The sequence below is a fragment of the Bos grunniens genome, chromosome 7, assembly GCF_055505025.1.
Source record: "Bos grunniens cultivar Pamir isolate PY7600 chromosome 7, Bosgru_T2T1.0, whole genome shotgun sequence".
Lineage (NCBI taxonomy): Eukaryota > Metazoa > Chordata > Mammalia > Artiodactyla > Bovidae > Bos > Bos grunniens.
Window position 1 is genome coordinate 11952254 of NC_141171.1, and position 22115 is coordinate 11974368.

Genomic DNA, 22115 nt, shown 5'->3' on the forward strand with positions numbered 1-22115 from the left:
CAAACTTCAGTAACCAAGATAAAAATATTTTCAACATTCAAAAATAATATTTTAATATTAAAAAAATCAAATTGCCCACTACAGCCTGTGGACTGGCTGTCTGATTAAATGTTACTGGTATGAGCGCTGGTTATCAAAACTTAGGGAAAGTCAGGATAGGCAAGGTCAGGGTTTCATTCTATTGAATATCTTGATATTTTGTTCATCGTGGAGGTCTTTTTTTTTTTTGCATTAATTTTTCTGTTCTTTTTTTGGGGGAGGGGGCACACTATGAGGCACATGGGATTTTAGTTCCCTGACCAGGGACAGAACCTGTGTCCTCTGTATTGGAAGGGCAGAATCCTAACCACTGAGCCACGAGTGGGAAGTCCCTTTTTTTTTTTTTTTTGTTTGTGCCACTGGGATGCCGGATCTTAGTTCCCCAGCTATGCCTGCTGCAGCAGAAGTGCAGAGTTCTAACCACTGGACCACCAGGAAATTCCCTGCATTAATTTTGATTTTTCAAAAAAAAAAACATGCAGGAAGCTGTTATTTATCTTGATTGAAAGTGAAAGTCACTCAGTTGTGTCTGACTCTTTGTGACCCCATGAACTATACAGTCCATGGAATTCTCTAGGCCAGAATACAGGAATGGGTAGCCTTTCCCTTCTCCTGGGTATCTTCCCAACCCAGGGATTGAACCCAGGTCTCCTGCATTTCCGGCAGATTCTTTACCAGCTGAGCCACAAGGGAAGCCCAAGAAAACTGGAGTGGGTAGCCTATCCCTTCTCCACGGGATCTCCTGGCCCAAGAATCGAACTGGGGTCTCCTGCATTGCAGGTGGATTCTTTACCAACTGAGCTATCAGGGAAGCCCATTTATCTTGATTACTGAGCTTCTTATGACATCCTTTAAAATTCTGCACCTGAGGTGTCACCTTCATTTCAGCCCTGAGAGCAATTTAAGAGGGAGGTACCAGTATTATCTGCATTTTATAAATGAGGAAAAGAAAGTATGGGAGAGATGAAGTGATGTGGCCAAGATCACACTGCAGAAAAAGAGGTGGAGCTGGGGTATGAACTCAGGCAGCTGGGCTCCAGACGCCGGCCTCTCAAGCCACACACAGGCTCTTCCCGTATTCTGCCTGATGTCCCTGCTCTGGGAAGTGCTGTGGTTATGGGAAGAAGGTCAGCGGTTGTGCAGAACATTCAATAAGTTTATTATAAAAATAATGGGGATATGGAGGGCATATGGAAGCTATGGAGAGCTAGGCTGGTTACTTCTGGGGTCCATCTAGGGTGTTCCACTCAGGAGATGGTGGCACTAAGGGCTGCCTGGAGCTCCTCGGGGGCAAAGACACCCAGCTCTGTGATGATGCCGCCAGTGATGAGGTCGTGGGGGGTGACATCAAAGGCAGGATTCCAAACCCCAATTCCTGCAGGGAGGAGAAGCAAGAAGGCAGGTATTTGGTCAGTGGATGTACTTAAGCTATTGTCACATGTCTCCCTCATGGTGGTTCTTGGGGTTGCGGAATCCTTGAGAATCTGGGGATCCTGACCCCCAAAATACACAAATGCATGGGTTTTGACACCCAGTAACAAGTTTAGACACCCTGACATTCCCGGATTGTTGCTAAGAAGGCTTCAAAGACTTATACACGTCTACCCAACTTGTGCCTGCTCCAAGAATCTCTTCAGACATGTCCAACTCTGTGTGACCCCACAGACGGCAGCCCACCAGGCTCCTCTGTCCCTGGGATTCTCCAGGCAAGAACACTGGAGTGGGTTGCCATTTCCTTCTCCAATGCATGAAAGTAAAAAGTGAAAGTGAAGTTGCTCAGTCGTGCCCGACTCTTAGCGACCCCATGGACTGCAGCCTACCAGGCTCCTCCATCCATGGGATTTTCCAGGCAAGAGTACTGGAGTGGGGTGCCATTGCCTTCTCCAAAAAAATCTCTTTAGGAACCTCCAAGAGTTTACCCTGGGGCCTTTGCATGGACTGTGCCCTCTGCCTGGATGCTTTCCCTCAGATATGCATATGATTTAATGTTTCATTTCCTTTCAGGTCTTTGCTCAAATGTCACCTTCTCAGTGAGAACTTTGCTAATCATCCTGTAACCCACTCCCTGAAGAGACACTTCCTGTATCCTTCTGTGCCTCGTTCATTTATCCCCTTCTGAAAACACATTGGAATTTTACTCTTTGTCTTGTCTGTCGTTTGTTCCCCCCACTGGACTGTCAGCCCCACGAGAGTAGGGACTTGTCTTTTTTTTTCCTCCGTTGTGCCAAGAGGCATGAGGGATCTCAGTTCCCAGACCGGGGATCAAACCCAAGCCCTCTGCTACGGAAGCATCGTGTCTTAGCCACTGGACTGCCAGGGAAATCCCACTTTTAACTTTTTTCACTCCTGTATCCCTGGCCCCTAGCATGGCAGCTGGCATTGATCAGGTACTTAAAAATTTATCTGGTGAATGAATAACAACCTTTTACACAAGAGGCTGCAAACTGGTTTCTCTGGCTCAGTTATTTTTTTAAGACCACTGAATTAGCAGTCAGCTTTCAAAAAATCCCCTGGAGAAGGGACTGGCTACCCACTCCAGTATTCTTGCCTGGAAAATCATGGCCAGAGGAGCCTGGTGGGCTACATAGTTCATGACGTCGAAGAGTTGGATATGACTGAGCAACTAACACTTTCAGTTTTCAAAATGTGGGAGATTTTATCCCTATAACAAATGTTAAGGCTTCTCTTGGAAAAATCATACCGATTACCCTGGGGCCTACATTCCTGTGACAGCAGAGACTGGGGTCGCTGGATTGCACCTAGTCTGTGTTACCCAGCTTTCCTGGAGGGAAAAGCAGGCTGGGTTGTCAGTTCCGCTTTCCATGGTCTTGTGGATTTTGACCAGTGCTAAATAATTAAGCCCCTAGGAAGGCAGGGACATCAAAAAGCACTGAGAAAAATTTTTTCAGAATTAATGTATCTATTTTTATTTACTTTTCATAGTCTTTTCCATTATGGTTGAATATAGTTGTTGTTAACCCATTGTATATATAATAGTTTGCTAATGTGTCCTATTTTTAGAAAGCTATAAGGAATCGCAGCAGAAAACAATAGAATATTAGGACTTCCCTCCGCTTAGCTGTACAGTATTGTTTTACACTCATTCCATATTTGGAGTAAGGGACGCTGGCCTCATTGTATTTTCAGTGCTTAGGAGTTTTAACTGGTCTTTCTTTAATTCTTTTTCCGTTTAGGTTTTTACATAATATTGAGCAGCGTTCCCTGTGCTATATGGTAGGTCCTTGTTGGTTATCCATTTTAAATATAGCAGTGTACATAAATCTTTGAACTGAAACGTGAGTTAAATCGAATAACTTGACACCCATCCATCATGTGTTCTATGATGTCTGACTCTTTGCGGCCCCATGGACTGTAGTCCACCCGGCTCCTCTGTCCGTGGAATTTTCTAGGCAAGAAGACAGAAGTGGGTTGCCATCTCCTCCAGGGGATCTTCCCGACCTAGGGAATGGAACTCACGTCTCCTGCATTGCAGGTGGGTTCTTTACCTCCAAGCCATTGGGAATGGATATAGATATAAAAATAAATAAATATACCACTGTGTACATGTCAATCCCAAACTCCCAAACTATCCCTAACTGGTCCTTTTTTTAATAAAAGTAACCTGTTTCTATTTAATGAGCACTAACTAGGGGCCAGGCACTGTTCTCGATGTCACCTGGGTTAACTTGTTGAACATCCTGGGTGTATGAGGTAGGTCATAGCAATACCTCATAGGGCCCTTATGGATGAATTTTAGGCACCTGGCTACAGTCAGGAAGTGTGGGGAGGCTGAGAAATATCTGTCTCTTCAAAAGCACTTGACCAGGTGGTATTCTTCTTATCCAAGTGAGAAAACAGAGGTGGATAAGAAGACAATTCGCTCAAAGTCTCCTGACTTATTACTCTACCTTCTGACCATGGAAGGGGGCTTCCCAGGTGGCACAGTGGTAAAGATCCCCTGGAGAAGGGAATGGCTACCCACTCCAGTCTTCTTGCCTGGAGAATCCCACAGAGGAGCCTGGCAGGCTACAGTCCACGGGGTTGCAAAGAGTCAGATACTACTGAGCACACACGCACACCAGTGCATCTGACCTCCAAGACATGTCTGCTCTAATAACATGGCTTGAAGGAACTGCCTGTCTTAGAAGGCTGATGATAACCCAGATGCCACCTGCCGCGTGACAGTCAGGGTGCCTACACAGAGGTTCCCAGGCACTGTGGTGCACCCCTCTCTGAGTGGAAGGCTTACCTGGTGCCGCTATCCTGACCCCATTGACGTCGGTCAGCTCCTGGTCGGGACGCTCCTCAATGACGATCTCCCGGCCTGTCTCCAGGCGGAGGTCACACGAGGAGCTAGGGGCAGCCACATAGAAGGGGATGCCATGGTGCTTGGCTGCAATGGCTAGCTGGTAGGTGCCCACCTTGTTGGCTGTGTCGCCATTGGCAACCACGCGGTCTGCTCCCACGACAACAGCTGGGGAATGAGACGCTGGGAGTCAGGATCCACCCGGCCCTGGATGCTGGAGCCCTGCCCACTGGTGCCCCTGCCTGCTGACCTGACACGCCTTGGTGGGCCATGGCGGCTGCTGCCATGCTGTCGGCGATGAGGGTGGCGGGGATCTGCTCGTAGACCAGCTCAAAGGCTGTCAGCCGGGCTCCCTGGTTGTAGGGCCGGGTCTCTGTGCAGAAGGCGTGCTTGAGACGGCCCAGGTTATGCAGTGAGCGGATCACACCTGTGGGGCCCAGCCCACCAGAAGAGGCGAGGATAAGACAGCAAGGGATAGATGGGCACGGTGACCCTTTGGCTAGCAGCATGGAACTCCAAACCATGCAGTCTGCCCCCAGGCCCTTGCAGTGGCTGTTCCCTTCTGCCTGGTACACATGTGCTTAGAGAAAGCCTTCTCTGTGAGGCCTTCCAGGATTACTCCATCTTACATAGCAACCCCCACACTGCCATCCCCTGCTCTTCTTTAGTATGTACCACCTGGAAATGAATCATAGGTATCTGTTGACTTGCCTTTGTCTATTCCTTCTATTTTCTCCACTGCTGGGTCCCTAACTGCTAGAATGGTGCTTGGCAAATAGTAGGTGCTTAATAAATGTTTGTCGAATGAATGAAGGAATGCACACATGTGTGAATGATGGCACACACAGTAGGTGCTCAATAAATGTTGAGTGATTGAAGGAATGGATGCATGGATGAATAATGAGGAACACAGTAGATAAGCATTTATTAAGTATAAGTATTATTTTTTAAAATATTTATTTGGTTGCGTCAGGTCTTAGTTGAGGCATGTGGAATCTTTAGTTGTAGCATCTGAACTCTTAGTTGTGGCATGTGGGATCTAGCTCCCTGAACAAGGATGGAACCTGGGCCCCCTGCATCGGAAGCATCGAGTCTTAGCCACTGAACCACCAGGGAAATCCCTAAGCACGAGTAAATGAATGAATTCATTGCCTCAGTATCCAGGTACAAAGGTGGGACTGAGGCAGGCAGAGAAACATGCAGGAGAATTAAGAATCAGGTGGACTCTGTTGCCTTGAGTGCCAGGACCCAGCCCCCAATTCCTGGTCACAGCTACTCTAATTTTTCTTTAGGGGGCTATGCCCTTCCTTTCAGTCCTCTTAGAGCCCAGATTCCACCCACTTTCTAGGCACATGGCTCAGATGAGGCCTATTAAGTGATTGATCCTAGATGGGTAGGTAGGTGACTCCATCATGGCCTCCAAGATACATGACTTTTTTGACACTCGAAATAGAGATCCTTGGCTCTTTTCCTCAAGATCTGAATCCTGGCCAACCAGTCGAGTGAGAGGATGATGCCACTCTGGAGGAGGGCAGACCTTAGGGATGGGCATAGAAAGATCCTGATGCTACTGAGTCCCCAGATCCAGCCATACCTGAAGCCAACCCCTTGAGTGTGTTTCTGTGCAACAACTAATAAAGTCACCTTTCTGGGGGATGCATTAAGTGGTTTGGGTTTCTTTCTCTTTCATCCAAAAAGGGACCTCCCCCATTCCTGTGGATGCCCACTCACCTAGGGCTGTGCCATAGCCAGCGGTGGCCAGCGCACCAGTGTTGCAGTGGGTCAGCACGGTCACCTTGCCACCCTGGGGTGCTGCCCGCTTTAGGAGATGGTGGGCTCCCAGGTCCCCAATGCTCCGATTGTCCCGGAGGTCTTTGTCCAGCATGTCCTCGGCCCAGCAGATCACTCTAAGGCCAACAAAGGGCTCTGAGCACCAGCCGCCAGGCTTCAGGGCCCACCCCAGCCCCTCCTCACGGCCCAACACTGCCCTACTAGCATTCTCTTGCTGAAAGCCTCTCTCAGCGTGGGTCTGGTCCCTTCTACAACCACCTATCTGTAACTCCACTCGCTCTCGCAAAACATTGTACCAGGCATCTCCTGTGTGTCAGGCACTGGGAGACATAGCAGTGAATAAGACAATATCTCCTCTTCTAGGGAGTTGACACTGGGGTTGGGTAGGCAAATGATTAGCAGACAATAAAGGGAGGGAAAAGGCAGCAGTCAGGAGACAGAGGGTAGGGGATGAATTGTATTATATGGGGGATGGGGAAGGCAGAAACCTGAGACCTGAGGGGGAGGAGATTAGCTAGGCTTATCTGGCTTGCAAACACTGAGTGTGCAAAGGCCCTGAGGCAGGAGCAAGTCTGGTGGGGTTAATGGAGAATATCTGTGTAGCAGATGTGGAGGGAAAGAGTTGGAAGAGAGCAGGGCGAGGACCAGGGCTGGAAACAAAATTTCTCAAAAGCAAAAACCAGGTAAACCAGGTGGCACTTAAAAGGACCTCTAAGGGCAGATAGGGCTGGGGACGTTCAGGGAAGACAGTCAGGGGATTAAGTTCAAGGACCTGGGGGCCAGGCGGCTCGGTGTTGAGTCCCAGGCCTGCCTGTGTCGCCCCGGATTAAGCGCACCCTGCCTCAGTTTCCCCATCTGTAAAACTGGCAGCTGTGCACCACCACCACCACCACCACCACCACCAGTGAACGAATGAACAGCCTCGGGTTTGAACAGTGCCGGGCACGTGGCTCCTCTACCTCTCTCGGACCGCCTCCTCCGTTGCGCCCTCCCGCTCCGCCTCCTGGGCCGCGAGGTCTGCCAGGTCCCGTGCGGCGCGGGCCATGTTGACGGCGGTGGGCCGGGCGGTAACAAGGAAGCTCAGCGCGTCCTGGACGAAAGCCACGAGTGCCGCAAGGCCAGGTCCCCCGGCGCCCGCCTGCAGCTCCACGGCGAGGCTAAGACAGCCCACGAGGGCAATGGCTGGGGCGCCACGCACCTGGAGGGGGAGTTGGCGTCAGGGACAGCAGTCAGGGCAACCACTCCCACCCTAACCTGAGCTCCACCACGCGGCTCCACCTTCATAGCACGGATGGCTTCCCAGGCCTGGCGCACCGAGCCCACCGCTTCATAGCGGCTCTGCTGGGGCAGCAGCAGCTGGTCGAGGATCTGTAGTGAGCCCCGCGAGTAGCGGATCGCCTCCAAAGTCATGCTGTCAACAGTCGCGCTCACCGCTTTTCTCCGGGCTCCGGGGGCCCGCTCGCACCCGGGGCGGAGCCGGAATACGCGGAGGGGGCGGGGCCTCCCCGGAAGGAGGCGCGGCCTCCCCGGAAGGAGGCGCATGCGCACAGTAACCCCGCAGGTTCCCGGAAGTCGCCGTCCTTAAGTCGGATCCTGCCCCACCTTCCCAGCCGAGCCCAGTTAGCAGCCCCCTCCACTGTTAGTGCCCCCTGCCACTATTTTGGGAGCAACGACCTCAAGCCATATAGCACGACCCCCAAGTTCCTGGTGGGCACCCTCAGGAGCGCGTACTGCCTGTGGTCTTATGTAGAGCAAGGCCCCAGTTGGGGGTCCCAAGATTGAACGATCCTTACTGCTGCCCTGAGACAGTCCCATCCCCGCGGGGAGGAAAGTCCAGTGGGCTGGGGGCTACCACCTCTCTGGACCGGCACGTTACAAGTTCCGAGAGATTAAGTCGGAACCTCAGCTCTGAGAGGTGTCTGATTTGTGCACGCTGTTATCTCCAACGGCTTGGATGGTGCCTGGTGCACTGCAAGGGCTCCGTCAATGTTTGAGCAATGATCCTTCTCCAGAGTTTAGGGGAAGGCGGTGGGCCATGAGCCTCCTTGTGGGTGCTCTGCTGTTTGGAGACTGTTTTCTACTCATTTTACTAGTTTCCTTCAAAAGTAGTATACCCTTCCAAGGTGTCCCCATGGGCAGGGGATTAATGAACAGCCCTCACCTGTGCGCTCCATCCTTTGCTGCTTTGGGCCAGGATGCTGAGCACCCTATGTGCCTGCCCTGTTGTCCAGTCCCCTTTCCATCCCTCACAAACTCAGCCTGTTGTTCCACCACCTCCAGGAAGTCAGCCCTGATTTCAGGCCAGCCTGGGCTACTACATTTAAACCCTTATCAAGCTGGGTGGGAACCAAGGCTGTGAGCAGGGAATCTGCACTGGGTGATGAGATGCTGGGCAACCTTCATTGGGTGGGTGGGGGTAGAGCTCCTGGGCCCATTTAGTAATCTGAGGCAGGGACAAAGAAGCAGGGCTTTAATGTTGGGAGGTCTTGGGTCGCACAAGGCACAGACACCCTCTCCAGGAACAAATAAATAACAACTCCATCACCGCGAGAAAGTGAGGTGTGCACAAAGGTGGGGACTGAGCTCTCCAAGAGCTGGTGGGCCAGCGGGGCTGCAGCCTGGGAGGGGCCTCCTGGGTGAGTCTTGGCCTCTGGAGTGAATCTGGACCATGGAATCACTCACTCTCGGAACCGGAGTAGTCAGCCACGAGGGAGGAGCCGAGGCTGCAGGGCTGTGGTGTGTCCTGGGGGTTGGGTGCCTCAGGGGAGGTGTCTGGCGGGGGCTGGGGCCTGTCCTGACAGCTCTCTTCCTGCCCCAGTGGGCTGCTGTTCTTGGGGGTCTCGGCTGTCTCCAGAGAGCAGTCTTGGGGGGACACGGGCCTGTTCTGGTTGGTCCCCTCTGGCAACTGTGGCTCCCCAGACTTGAAGGTTTCGGCCACGTGCTGGGGGCTCTCTGGGACCTCCCGGGACCGCCGTCGCACGATGCCCAGGTGCCCCATGGTGACAGGGGAGCTGGTGGGAGTGGCTCTGCGGTTCTGGGCCAGTTTCTTCAGGACACTGTTGGTTTTGCTGCTGCTGCTGCTGCTGGCGCTGGCTCCCGGAGTGGAGGGGAACCAGGAGCGGCTGATGATCTCTGTCCGCTTGAGCTTCTGCTTGTCCTCGTATGCTGGGGGGGAGAAGGAGGTCCAGAGCCGCCCTCTGCCTGAGCGCCTACCCCCCGTCTCCCCCCACCCGACTCCCCACGCTCACTGGCCCTCACGCACAGTCTAGGGTGTGGAACTTCAGCAGGGCGGCCAGTCTGCGGTCATCCTCTGTCTCCGGCACCAGTGGGATGGCCAGGCTGGCCTTGGCCTGCAGTGCCTGGTCCCTCTCCTCCTCCTCCTGCATGGCTTTTTTCTTTTCCTGTGTCGGGGTGGAAGTGGGTGGAGAGGGACAGCGCTCAGCCACTCAGTTGTGTCCGAGTCTTTGCGACCCTATTAACTGTAGCCCACCAGGCAGGCAAGGATACTGGAGTGAGTTGACATTTCCTCCTCCAGGGAAGCTTCCCAGCCCAGGGATCGAACTCTGGTTTCCTGTGTATCCTGCACTGGCAGGCAGATTCTTTACCACTGAGCTCTCTAGAGCAGCCATGGGGAGGGATGGTGGGTGCTAGAGTCATGCCTCTTCCATGCCCTCTGAGCTGGGAGCTGGCATGGGCATCCCCTCTAGCTCTCCTCCCATTTCCTCCTCTTTAAGTTTATGTGAGGAAAGGGCCTCATGCAGTGCTTGGGACACAGAACTTGTTCAACAAACAGGAGACATGACTGTTATTACTGTGCGTGCCACTGGGTCTTTCACTCATTTTTCTTTTTTGGCTGCGACTCAAAGTAGGCAGGATTTCAGCTCTCTGACCAGGGGTCAAACCCTCGCCTCCTGCAGTGGAAGTATGGAGTCCTAACAACTAGACTGCCAAGGAAGTTCCCAGTCATTCATTCTTTCCACAAATATTTGCAGAATATCTTTCTGGTGTCAGGCCTTGTTCTAGACACTAGGGACACAGCCATGAGCAGAAAAAAACCCTTGCCCTGGTGAAGCTGATGTACTAGTGGGTGAGTGAGACAAAATGATGAGGAGAAAAAGAATGCTGGGAAGGGGGTGAGGGTTGGCAGGGGGTTCAACTTTACATATGGCACGCGGTGGAGCGGAGGGGCAGGGGCAGTCTCCCTGAGAAGATCATGTTCAAGAAAAGATGTCTAAGTGAGGGAGTCATGTGGATATTAGGTGGAAAAGTGTTCCAAAGGGGAGGGAACAGCCTGTGCAAAGGCCCTGAGGCAGAACTGCACTTGCCAGTGAGGTGGCCAGTGTGGCTGGAGCAGAATGAGCAAGGGGAAGGTGGAGATGGGGGTAGAAGGGTAAAGGGCAGATTGTTTGGGCCTGGTGGGCCATGGGGAGGACTTTGGTTTCTGCATAAAGGAAGTGGGAACCATGGAGGGCTCTGAGCATAGTAGGGATGTGATCCGGCTCAGGTGCTCACGGGTGCCCTCTGATGGCTGTGAGGGGAACAGGCTCTGGGACACGAAGCTAGGAGCCACTGGGGACCAGCGTGGAGAGATTGTGCTAGTCCAGGCAGGAGACGATGGAGGCTGCGGATGTTGTCAGAGCCTGCCAGAATTTGCTGATGGATGCAGAGGTGGGGAAATAATGGTGGTTATAACAAGAGGAGCAAGGCTGAGTGCCTGGAAGAACAAAGATGCTTCTATTACTGAGAAAGGGAGGATGCAGGCAGGCCAAGTTAGGGACTGATGGGGTTTCCCTGGCATTTTATGTTTGGGGGCCCTCAGACGCCACTCAGGGATGCCCAGAAGGCAGGGGACACACAACTCAGGCTATAGGCCTGGCCAGAGGGACACACTTTTAGTAACAAATAATTAGTAAGAAAACCCTTGGGCTTCTGTGATGCTCCAGTGGTTAAGAGCCTGCCAATGCAGGGGACGTGGGTTTGATCCCTGGTCTGGGAAGAGATCCCACAAGCCACAGAGCAACTAAGCCAGTGTGCCACCACTACTGAGCCTGTGTGCTGCAACTACTGAAGCCCGAGTGCCTGGAGCCTGTGCTCTGCAACAGGAGAAGCCACAGCAATGAGAAGCTTGCACACTGCAACCAGAGAAAAGCCAGCACAGCAATGAAGACCCAGCACAGACAAAAAGAAAGAAAGATTATTAAAAAAAAAAAAGCTGCTGGGCCAGCTGCCTCCCCCAGGCACTGCGATGTAGGGAGGTGGTCCCCGCGTGGCGGATGGGGAAACTGAGGGTAAAAGGACCGCCTATAGTCAGGAAGTGATGGGGCGCAGGCTGGACCTGGGTCTCGGCCCACTTTGCGTTCTCCCTGCCCCACTGTTAGGACCCTCTTGGTGGCTCAGACGGTAAAGAATCTGCTTGCAGTGCAGGAGACCCAGGTTCAATCCCTGGGTCAGGCAGATCCCCTGGAGAAGGCAATTGGCTACCGACTCTAGTATTCTTGCCTGGAGAATTCCATGGACAGAGGAGCCTGGTGGGCTACAGTCCATGGGGTCACAAAGAGTAAGACATGACTGAGTGACTAACTTTCATTTTCTTTGCTCCACTGTTGCTGATGCCTCACCGCCTGTGGACCCGACCCTGGGCTGGGAGCCCCACTCACCCGGAACCTTTTCCGAAGCATGCTGTTGAGGGCGAAGTCGTCCTTCCAGGCGCTCTGGGCCTCCTGGATGTGGCTCAGGGTGGGGAGGGCCTTCTTGAGCGTGCTCCGGTCAGCCTCGCCATGCTCCAGGCGGAACATGGCGTCCATCTCCAGCTTCTGCTTCTTCTCATGCTCTGCAAGGGTGAGAATGGGGTTGGACTTTCGGGGCCCCGGCTCAGGATCAGGGTTGGGGTCCAAACCCACCCACAGCGCTCACCTGTGGTCAGCACCTGTTCGTTGTCCTCCATGTCCCAGCGCTCCTCCTTGCGCTGGGCGCCGCTCACAATCACGTAGTCACAGTTGGCGGGGTCCGTCTGCATCTCGATGTAGTTGACACAGAGGTGGCATTTCATCCTGAACCTGGGCGGGTGGAGGGTGGCAGGCGGGAATCTGGACACTGTGGCCACCCTGGGACACCTTGCGACCCCTGCCTGCTTCCCTCCATCTGTGTGCGTTACGTCATCAACTAGCATTTGCAGAGAACCTGCTGCATGCTGCTCTCCGTGTCTGAGGCACAGCCATGGGTGACACGCAGGGGCCCATCACCCTGGTACTGACCATGTGTCTGGAGTTTATCTATTCATCCCTGCATTCATTCGTTTGTTCATCTGTTCACTCATTCATTCAACAAACCCTCCAAAGCCAGGCTGCTCTGGGGCAGGCTTGGTGCCAGCTGCTGGGGACACAGCAGTGAAGGAAGCCAACTTGCTCTCAGCGGGGCTGATGTTCTAGTGGCAGCTGAGTGGGCAGGGAATGCTCAAACAACCACAGCGCTGGGAGGAGAGCACTGCTTTAGAAAAGGCCTCTCTGAAAGGTGACTTTGGAGCAGAAATCCAAGGAGGAAAAGGGGGCCTTGCAGATGTCTGGGGAAGACGTTCCAGGCAGAGGGCACCAGAGAGAGTTTTTATGAGGGGCAGCGAGGAGGCTGTGTGGTTGGAGGAGAGTGAGTGACGGGGAGGGTGGGAGGAAGTGAAGGCAGGGAGGGGTCTCTGTGGGCCATGGGGAGACCTGAGATTTTTAGTCCGAGGAAGGAGGGAGCCATGGAGGGGTCTAGGCAGGATGCACCTGGACTGACACACCATGCTGGTTTCCAGGAGAGACCAGCAGGGGGTGACCCTCAGGCAGACGGTACAAGCCTCCCTCCCACTCCGAGTTCTGTGTAGCCCCTCACCCCTCTGCCCACCAGATTGCCTCTACCTGTAGATCGGGGTTGTGTAGTAATTGCCAACCTTCTTCTTCTCTGCATTGTAACGAACACCTGGGAGGAGAGGGAAAGAACGAGGCTAGGGCGCACCCTCAGCGTCGTTTCCTGGGGTGGTAGGGGGCAGACAGGAGTGGTGGCCTTCCACGGGCCTGCAGGGGAGACACCTCCAGAGATTCAAGCGGAAAAGAGCCGTCGGGGCTTCGGGATGGGTGCTCAAGCCACAGAGGGTGGTGGGTTGCGGCCAGAGGGCCTGGGTTCAAATCCTGGCTCTGCCCTACCAGCTGCAAGACCTTAGTCCAGCTGCCCGGATTGGACAGAGATGACTTTGACGGCCACCACACAGGGCTGCTGTGCAAGCTGCAGAAGCTAGTTAACACACATGGAGCACTTAACACAGGGCTGGGTGCCAGTGATCATCCCAAAAGGGCTGGTTTTGGGGACTTCCCTGGCCGTCCAGTGGTTGGGACTCCTCGATTCCACTGCAGGGGGTGTGGATTCAAATCCCTGGTGGGGGAACTAAGACCCCTCAAGCCACACAGTGTGGCCAAAAATAAATAAATGAATAAAGTGCTTAGTGGACAACATGTGGCGCACGTGAGGGCTTGTAGGCTTGACCTGCCGCCGCCCCTGCCCTTACTGTTGCCTTTAGGATTCGAACCCGACTGTGCCCACAGGCGCAGATGGATGCAGAGACAGGGGTCTGAGGCCTGCGGTGGGTGACTCGGCCTTCCTGGCTTGCGTTTCCTTCTCTGCAGTGCAGACATCCCCAGCCCATTCCATAGCACCCAGCCCAGGGGAGAGCCTGCTCTATAAACAGGAGCTGGTGGCTTTCAGAGGGAGGGACGAGAGCAAGAAGGAGGGGCCAGGTCACCCCACTGCTGAGGCTGACTGACCCCTCTAACGCATCCCCCTGATCAGACCCAGCCAGGGACACCTGCTCCAAAGGCCAAGAGGCTCTCAGGGCACCAAGAGCAGGGCTCAGCTTGACCCTCGAGGCCATGAACCAGAGCAGCCCCCAGCCTCCCAGGGCCACACTATCCACCACCCCAAGTTCTGTTTTTGTAGTTTAAGCATTTTTCACTTAGTGAGCAAGATCAGAGCCCAGAATATATCATCTAATTAGTGAAAAAGAAACCCCCCCCAAACCTGGATATTCTCTAGAAAAATAATAAAAGCCCACGCTTCTTTCTTTCTTTCTCTGCACTAAGCACTTTGTATGCCATGCAGGCGGGCACTCATATCATGTGAATTCAGAGATGGGTAAACCGAGGTACATGGAAGCTCTGTTGCCTGCTAAGGGTTACCCAGCTTAGGGAGTGGCAGGGACGGGATCTGAACCCAGAGCCTCCTAACTGCTCTGCCATCAAGTGGCCACAGCCCACCAATTATTGGGGGCAGTGAAGAGGGGGGGTCTATCTTCTCCTTGACTCTTGACTGGGGCATCAGTGAGATGCTCTCTCACAGCGCTTAGCAAGTTACGGGGCTCGCTGGCGGTGGGGCTGAATAGTTGGGGGCGGGGTGGGGAGCAGGCAGCTCACCCATGCCGATGTGGTTCTTGCAGCCGTCACACCAGATGTTATAGGGCATCTCAAACCTACACAAACAGAGAACAGCTCATTTGTCCTTGTCCGCATGGGTTCTCCCTGGGTCTCCATGCCTGAGACTCTGGCTGCAGTTACGCTGCAAAGGGCGTGGTGACAATCAGGGCCTTACCTGATGATGAGGATGCCCTGGGACAGCTTCCGAGCCCGCTCCCGAAGGGGGTGGCTGTTGTGGTATCTGTTGAGCGAGCCATGCTGTGTGGTAAGGAAGAGGGAGCGGATTAGCACTGCTGAGTAGGGGGAGCTCAGGCCCTCTCCCACAGGCTGAGAGAGGCCTCATTCTTATGCTCTGCTGGGAGCGTTAACAGCAAACAGGAGGCACAGAGGCTTTGGTGAAGCAGGCAGAGCTAAATAAGCTGTGCAACCCTGGGCAGTGACCTCATCTTTTTACCTTTCTGAGCCTGGTTTTTCGAATCAACTGGCAACAAGGATCATAACACACCTCGGGTGTCGTGGGGAGGACTGGGATAGGCGACAAGATCGGCAAACGGCTGCCAGGCACTTTATGTGCCTCGTCTCATTTTAATCCCTCCATGTTTCTAGGAGCCCAGGTCATTTTCCTTCCCCTTTGGACCTACGTACAGGGAGACTGTGGCATAGAAAAGCCGAGTCAGCAGGGACCAGCAGCCAGGATGCTCTGATTCATTCAAAGGCCCATACTGAGCACCCAGCATGGGGACATAGCCTGAACGAGACAGATGCGTGTCCCTGGCCTTGAGCAGCAGACATTCCAGGTGGAGAGATGGACAACATGCAGAGAAATAAACTATGTGTCAGGGAGTTGTGAGAGCTATGAGAGAAATAAAGCACTCAGTCATAGACAGAACACGAGGCGGTGGTCAGGGAGGCCCTCTGTGAGGAGAGACCTAAAGGAAGGAAAGCAGCCTTGTGGGTCAAAATGAGGCAGAGGTTCCCGGCAGAGGGAACAACGAGGAGGCCTGAGGAGCTGGAGCCGGAAGGGCGAAGGGATCTCATCCTGGCTCCTCTGGAAACATGCCACACCCAATGCTGGGTCCGCTGAGGACCATACTGACCACCCAGGAGGGAAGGCTGCCCTGAGACCCAGGTGATGAGCCTAAGGCAGGGAGACTTCTCAGGCTGCCTGGGCTTCTGCAGCCGTGGTTCTGACTCCAGGAGGCCACGATGTCTGACTCCAGGAGGGGACGATGTGTGTGGGCCCCTGCCCAGGGGTTGCTTTCTATCATGGACACGGAGAAGGAAGGTTGCCCCTTACCTTCTCAGGGTTGAAATCCGGAGGGTAGTACTTGTTTACGCCTTTCCTTTCACCCTGGAAAGCAGAAGAGAGACACGACTTAGGGTGGGTCCTGCAGGAGACCTACCTGTGTAGCCTCAAGGGCGAGACCTGGACCAGGGAGACAGGGACTTCCTGGAAGATGTGTGGCTGAGAACTGGAGACTTAGCGAGAAAAAACCCCACTGTCAGGACTTCCCTGGCAGTCCAGTGTTTAGGACTTGGCGCTTTCACTGCCGCGGCCCAGGTTCAATCCCTGGTCAGGGAACTAAGATCCCGTAAGCTCCACGGCTCCGCCAAAAGAACAAAACAAAACATGCTCCACCGCCATTGCTGTGGAAAATTCCACGAGGGTCACTCTCTCCTAGAACAATGGCTTTCACGGTTATTTTGGGACTGTGACTTAAAATAAGACATATTTAACACCACAAACACACGTAATACAGTCGAAGCACGGGTTTCAGGAAAGAATGTTCATCCAGCTGTGACAGTCTCTCTTTTAACTGCTAGCAGCCACCCGCTGAATTGACTGAATGATCTACCAAAGCAGTGGGTCTCAAACCTGGCTGCACGTTATAACCATACCTTTATATATTTTTTAATATTTATTTGGCTGTGCCAGGTCTTATTTGCAGCAGGGGGGATCTAGTTCCCTGACCAGGGATCGAACCTGGGCCTCCTGCATTGGAAGCGGAATATCTTAGCCATGGGACCACCAGGGAAGTCCCGAGGAGTTTCTAAACCACGGATACCTGACATAGCACCTGCTCTGGCGCCCGGAGACGGGGCTTTTCCTTTCTCTTTGTTTTTTGGTGTGGTGGTGGTTGTTGTTTAGTCGCTAAGTCATGTCCGACTCTTTGTGGCCCCACGGGCTGTAGCCCACCAGGCTCCTCTGTTCATGGGATTCTCCAGGGGAAAATACTAGAGTGGGTTGTCATTTTCTTCTCCAGGGGATCTTCCCGACCCAGGGATTGAACTTGCCTCTCCTGCATTGGCAGGAGAATTTTTTACCACTGAGTCATCAGGGAAGCCCATTTGAAAAAAAAAAAATTTATTTATTTATTTGCTGTACTGGGTCTTAAGAGGCAGCACTTAGGATCTTGTTCCCTGACCAGGGAAGTCACAGGACACAGGGCTTTTCAAAAGCAACCTGGAAAACATGTTTCTACACATCCTTGTGCATACATGTTTGTTTGCAATAACCAAATGGTGGAAGCAACCCAGGTGTCCATTAATGGATGAATGGATAAACAAACTGTAGTCCAACCATGTGATGGGATATTACTGAGCCATAAAAAGGAAGGAAGCTCTAATACCTGCTACAATGTTTTAACAGATAAACCTTGAAAACATCCTGCTAAGTGAAAGAAACTGGATACAAAAGAACACATAGTACACAATTCCATTGACATGGAAGGTCCTGAAGAGACAAATCCACAGAGACAGGAAGCCGAATTAGGGTTGCCAGGGACTGGGAGTGTGGGTGGATGGGATGAGAGTGACTGCCATTGGGTATAATGTTTCCTTCTGCGGGTGATGGAAATGTTTTGGAACTAGAGAGAGGTGGTTGTTGCAAAATATTGTGAATATACTAAATGCTGCTGAATCACAGCTTTAAAATGTTCATGTTATGTTATGTGAATTTCACCTCATTTTTAAAAAAAAGGAAAAAAAAAAGCAAAAGCTCCTGGGGTGATTTTAGCACGCACAAAAGTCTGGGCTTCCCAGGTGGGCTCTGGTGGTAAAGAACCTGCCTGCCAATGCAGGAGACATAAGAGATGTGGTGGGTTCGATCCCTGCGGTGGGAAGATGCCCTGGAGGAGGGCATGACAACCTACTCCAGTATTCTTGCCTGGAGAATCCCCATGGACAGACCTGGCAGGCTACAGTCCAGAGGGTCACGCAGAGTCAGACATGATTGAAGTGACTTAGCATGCACGCATGCACAAAGTTTGAAAACCACTCCACTGAGAAGACCATGATGCAGAGTTTAAAAATACCTTAGAGCTTTGGGTCAGGGGTAGGGATGGGGAAGGAGACTTTTAGCAGGGAGAAGAGGCTACTTAGGGGGCCCCTTCCCCATATCAAAGACCACAAGAGAAACCCAGTGAGCACAGCCCGTCTACTTACCATCTTGGTAGCTGCCTACAGGTCCTCGCCCTCCACGTGGCCAATCTGAAAAGACAATGAGACACTGCTTTGTGGACGCACTGCCCAGTGCTGCCCTTCTGGACAGCTCAGCAGTCCAGATTCCCTGTGAAGATGCGGGGGCTGTGTGTGGTAGTCCTCCCCCTAGGTGTAGGAGGCATCCGAGGAGTGGTTTGGCTGTTTGGAAAGGGAGTGTCCTGTCCACTCTCCATCCAACATCTGTTTCCCAGCTGACACTTTTCACCCCACCATGGCCCCCATCATCGCTCACCTGGAGGAGTACCGTCATCTCGCTAAGCTCCTGGCTCTGGCCTTGACTCTCACAGTCTGTTCTCCTCATAAGGGCCAGAAGGATCTCTTCAAATATAAATCTAAACTACAGCTCTCCTGCTTAAAAGCCTCCAGGGGGCTTAAAACCCTTCCCTGGTGGCTCAGGGGTAAAGAATTCACCTGCCAATACAGGAGACTTGGGTTCGATCCCTGGTCTGGGAAGATCCCATGGGCCACAGAGCAATTAGGCCCCTGTGCCACAACTATTGAGCCTGCTCTCTGGAGCCCAGGAGCAGCAACTATTGAGCCCACGGGCCGCAACTACTGAAGCCTGAGTGCCCTAGAACTTGTACTCTGCAACAAGAGAAGCCACCGCAATAAGAAGCTGGCGTACTGCAACTAAAGTAGCCCCCACTCACCGTAACCAGAGAAAACCTCATGCAGCAACAAAGACCCAGCACAATAAAAAACAAACAAACAAACCCAACCCTCCAGGGATTCCCATGGCTTTGAGAATCAACTCGAGTCCCTTTCCATGGCCTGCGGGGCCCCTGCTTGCCTCCCCAAGCCCTCTCTCTCTGTTCCAGTCACACTGGCTTCCTGCCTTAGGAGGCTCAGTGGGTGCAGGCCCACTGCCTCAAGTGCTCTTCTACCAGCAGTCCGTCCTTTGTCATGGATCTCAGCTCAGACATCACCTCAGTGAGAGGCCTCACCTGACGACATGATCTCAAATCACTTCCTCCCTGGACTTTCTATCGTGTCACCCTGTGTCTGTTTGCTCGTTTACAGTCTGTCTCCTCTGCCAAGTCACACTGTGCTACGTCTCTGGCACCTAGGACAGGTCCTGATAAATGCTGACTGTGTGAACCTCTGATAATTGATTGAGGTTCCATAAGAACCTTGGAAAAGACCCTGATGCTGGGAGGGAGTGGGGGCAGGAGGAGAAGGGGACGACAGAGGATGGATGGCATCACCGACTCGATGGACGTGAGTCTGAGTGAACTCCGGGAGATGGTGATGGACAGGGAGGCCTGGCGTGCTGCAATTCGTGGGGTCGCAAAGAGTCGGACATGACTGAGTGACTAAACTGAACTGAAGAACCAGTGTCAATGACACAGGTGTTAAATGCCGGGCTCCTTTAACGTGGGATGGGGAGACTTCCCTCTCCCTGCTTGTTCAGAGGCGAGACTTTCCAGTCAAACAGAAGGAAGTTCAACTTGATGCTAAAGAGAAATGCTATGGGAATGCGTTAGCAGAAGCAAACTATTATAGATTGGATGGACAACAAGGTCCCACTGTATAGCACAGGGAACTCTATTCAGTATTCTATGATAAACCGCAACGGGAAAGAATATTTAAAGAAGAATGTGTATATATATATAACGTATAACTGAATCACATTGTTGTACAGGAGAAATTAACACATTATAATCAACTGTATTTAAGTTAAAAAAAACTAAAAGAAATTTAAAAAAAGAGAGAGAGAATAGACATTATGAGGGACTAAAGTGTAGTCCAGAATGGGGACTGGCAAATTTCCTCCATTGAGGGCAATCATTTCTGTCCCAAAGACTCATCAACTGAGCCACCTCAGCCAGAAAGTAGCCGATAGCATGTTAACGTATGGGTGTAGCTGCATCCTAGCAAAACTTTATTTATGGACGCTGAAATTTCAATTTCGCAGGACTGTCACCTGTCACAAAATATTATTCTTCTTTTGTTTTTTCCCCCAACCATTTAAGAAGCTAAAACCACTTTGTGCCGGTGGGCTATACGAAATCAGGTGGTGGTCTGATTTTGGCCTGTGAGTGGAGTTTGCTGGCTCCCGGTGCTGGAGTCAGAAAGTCTCGAATATTCCGCCAACTTAGCTGTGTGCTGATAGTTACTGTGTGTCACACGCTCCACTGATGTTAGTACTATTTCCAGCTGACAAACGAGCACGTGGGAGCTTAAATAACTTGCCCGAGCTCAGAGGCCGCCGAGAAGGCAGAGCCAGGGTGAAAAGCCCCAGATAGAGAGTCTTCCACCATCCCATCCTGAGCCCCTCTACACCTCAGATCCTCCATCTGTAATGCATACCCCTGGACCAGAGTCTCCTAAAGTCACCTCCAAACTAAAAATACTAACAAAACAGCAAGTGCCCACCCAAGCTTTCAGTTCAGTTCAGTCACTCAGTCGTGTCCGACTCTTTGCAACCCCCTGGACTGCCGCATGCCTGGCTTCCCTGTCCATCACCAACTCCCAGAGCTGACTCAAACTCATGCCCATCAAGTTGGTGATCCCATCCAACCATCTCATGCACTGTCGTGCCCTTCAACTCCTGCCTTCAATCTTTCCCAGCATCAGGGTCTTTTCCAGTGAGTCAGTTCTTCACATCAGGTGGCCAAAGTACTGGTTTCAGCTTCAGCATCAGTCCTTCCAATGAATATTCAGGACTGATTTCCTTTAGGATGGACTGGTTGGATCTCCTTGCAGTCTAAGGGACTCTCAAGACCCAAGTTTTAGGGACACACAGTTCCCTGGGCTGGAACTCCAGCTCCATTCCTCACTAGCTGGGGAACCTTGGCCAATGTCTGAGCCTCCCTGAGCGTACAGTTCCTCATCTGTAAAGAGTGGATGACAGCAAGAAGACTTTCTGTGGTTGCTGTAAATGAAATAACATGCTGGGTAATGCCTGCACAGAGTAAGCACTCCATTTACAAGAATTGGGGTCTTTCAGTGGTTTTATCACCCCAGTGAGTGGCACAGGTTGGACCATAGGGGGGATGTATAGAAATCTCTGATTTTTGGTGTCAAGAATAATGATAAATCCCATTGGCTCAGGGCTAATGCTGGGGCTTGGATCCCGACTCTGCTGCTTTCTAGCAGTATAAGCAAATTCCTTCTTTCTCTGGGCCTCAGTTTTCTTACTTGTAAAATGGGGTTTATAAAAGTATCAACCTGATAAGGCTGCTATCAAGACTCGTTGAGTTAAGGATCTACAACAGCGCCTGATGTCAAGTTAAACGATGATCGTTTTGATTATTTCTCACGACAAACCTTTTACAAGCGTCATTTTACAAAATCTTCACGACGACGCAGCGAGGTAGGGGCTTACTGTCCCTAAGGAAAACCTGAAGAGGTATCGGATATGGGCCGGGGTCCGGGGTTTGGGGTCGGGGGTTAAAGCTGGGTCGCGAGCGGCTTTGAGCACCAGGCCCACGTCCGCAGAGCTCCGCGGACCCGGCACTTTGTCCCCCTTCGGGCGGCTCACAGGCCTGGTGAGGAAGTGGACAGACCCCTTGCCAAACCCGGCCTGCCCGCCCCTCTGCCCTCCCGCACTTACCTGCCCTCCTGACGTCACGGCGAGCCCTTCCCGGAAGTCCCTTCCGGGCGCGCAAGGGGGCGTGGCGCACTCTCCGCAAGACTGAGACGCCTGCGCGAGGCGGGGCGAGGCGGCAGCGCCGCGCTGATGGGCTGGATGTCGAACACGCCTCTGTCTCTCCGCCGCAGGAGTAGACCAATCGGGCCTGCCCTTCCCAACTGCACGCACGACACGATGCCCCACCCTCGCCCTGCCCATTTGCCTGACCCATTCCAAATCCCGCCTTTCTGATCGCGCGCTCCCCAGAGCCAGATCCAGCTCGCCTAATCGGTGGGGCGGAGGTGGGCCTCTTCATAAAGTGAAGTCGCTCAGTCGTGTCCGACTCTTTGCGATCCCATGGACTGTAGCCTACCAGGGTCCTCCGTCCATGGGATTTTCCAGGCAAGAGTACTGGAGTGGGTTGCCATATCCCGGGCCGAATCGAACTAGCCCATTTTATATATAT

The 22115-nt window shown here is 52.6% G+C and overlaps 2 protein-coding genes across 3 annotated transcripts; both read right to left on the minus strand.

Annotated features, from left to right (window-relative positions):
* Window positions 1-1174: 1174 nt before the first annotated feature.
* Window positions 1175-7614, minus strand: MRI1 (methylthioribose-1-phosphate isomerase 1). Of its 2 annotated transcripts, XM_086408905.1 has the most exons (6): window positions 7415-7614; window positions 7096-7334; window positions 6077-6252; window positions 4596-4772; window positions 4289-4513; window positions 1175-1414 (listed from the first exon to the last, which is right to left on the minus strand). In XM_086408905.1, the coding sequence occupies exons 1-6, from the start codon at window positions 7544-7546 to the stop codon at window positions 1287-1289; spliced, it is 1077 nt and encodes a 358-aa protein (XP_086265031.1). In that variant the 5' UTR covers window positions 7547-7614; the 3' UTR covers window positions 1175-1286. The 2 variants fall into 2 exon arrangements, with proteins under 2 accessions (XP_086265031.1, XP_086265032.1); XM_086408906.1 differs by lacking the exons at window positions 1175-1414; window positions 4289-4513; window positions 4596-4772 and adding an exon at window positions 5254-5882.
* Window positions 7615-8591: 977 nt separating this feature from the next.
* Window positions 8592-21669, minus strand: YJU2B (YJU2 splicing factor homolog B). Its single transcript, XM_086408907.1, has 10 exons — window positions 21632-21669; window positions 18019-18063; window positions 15872-15925; window positions 14750-14832; window positions 14575-14630; window positions 13030-13090; window positions 12050-12192; window positions 11794-11966; window positions 9399-9537; window positions 8592-9301 (listed from the first exon to the last, which is right to left on the minus strand). Exons 2-10 carry the CDS (start codon window positions 18019-18021, stop codon window positions 8811-8813), a joined length of 1203 nt encoding a protein of 400 aa, XP_086265033.1. The 5' UTR covers window positions 18022-18063; window positions 21632-21669; the 3' UTR covers window positions 8592-8810.
* Between the last annotated feature and the right edge of the window lie 446 nt (window positions 21670-22115).

Coding starts and splice junctions, on each gene's coding strand:
- MRI1 (XM_086408905.1), bottom strand. CDS start 7,546: ATGACTTTGGAGGCGATCCGCTACTCGCGGGGCTCACTACAGATCCTC. Junction 4,773..6,076: donor TGGCTATGGCACAGCCCTAG/GTGAGTGGGCAT, acceptor TGGGCCCCACAG/GTGTGATCCGCTCACTGCAT. Junction 1,415..4,288: donor GGTCAGGATAGCGGCACCAG/GTAAGCCTTCCA, acceptor TCCTCCCTGCAG/GAATTGGGGTTTGGAATCCT.
- YJU2B (XM_086408907.1), bottom strand. Junction 14,833..15,871: donor CGGATTTCAACCCTGAGAAG/GTAAGGGGCAAC, acceptor CTTACCACACAG/CATGGCTCGCTCAACAGATA. Junction 9,538..11,793: donor TGCTTCGGAAAAGGTTCCGG/GTGAGTGGGGCT, acceptor ACCCCGACACAG/GAAAAGAAAAAAGCCATGCA.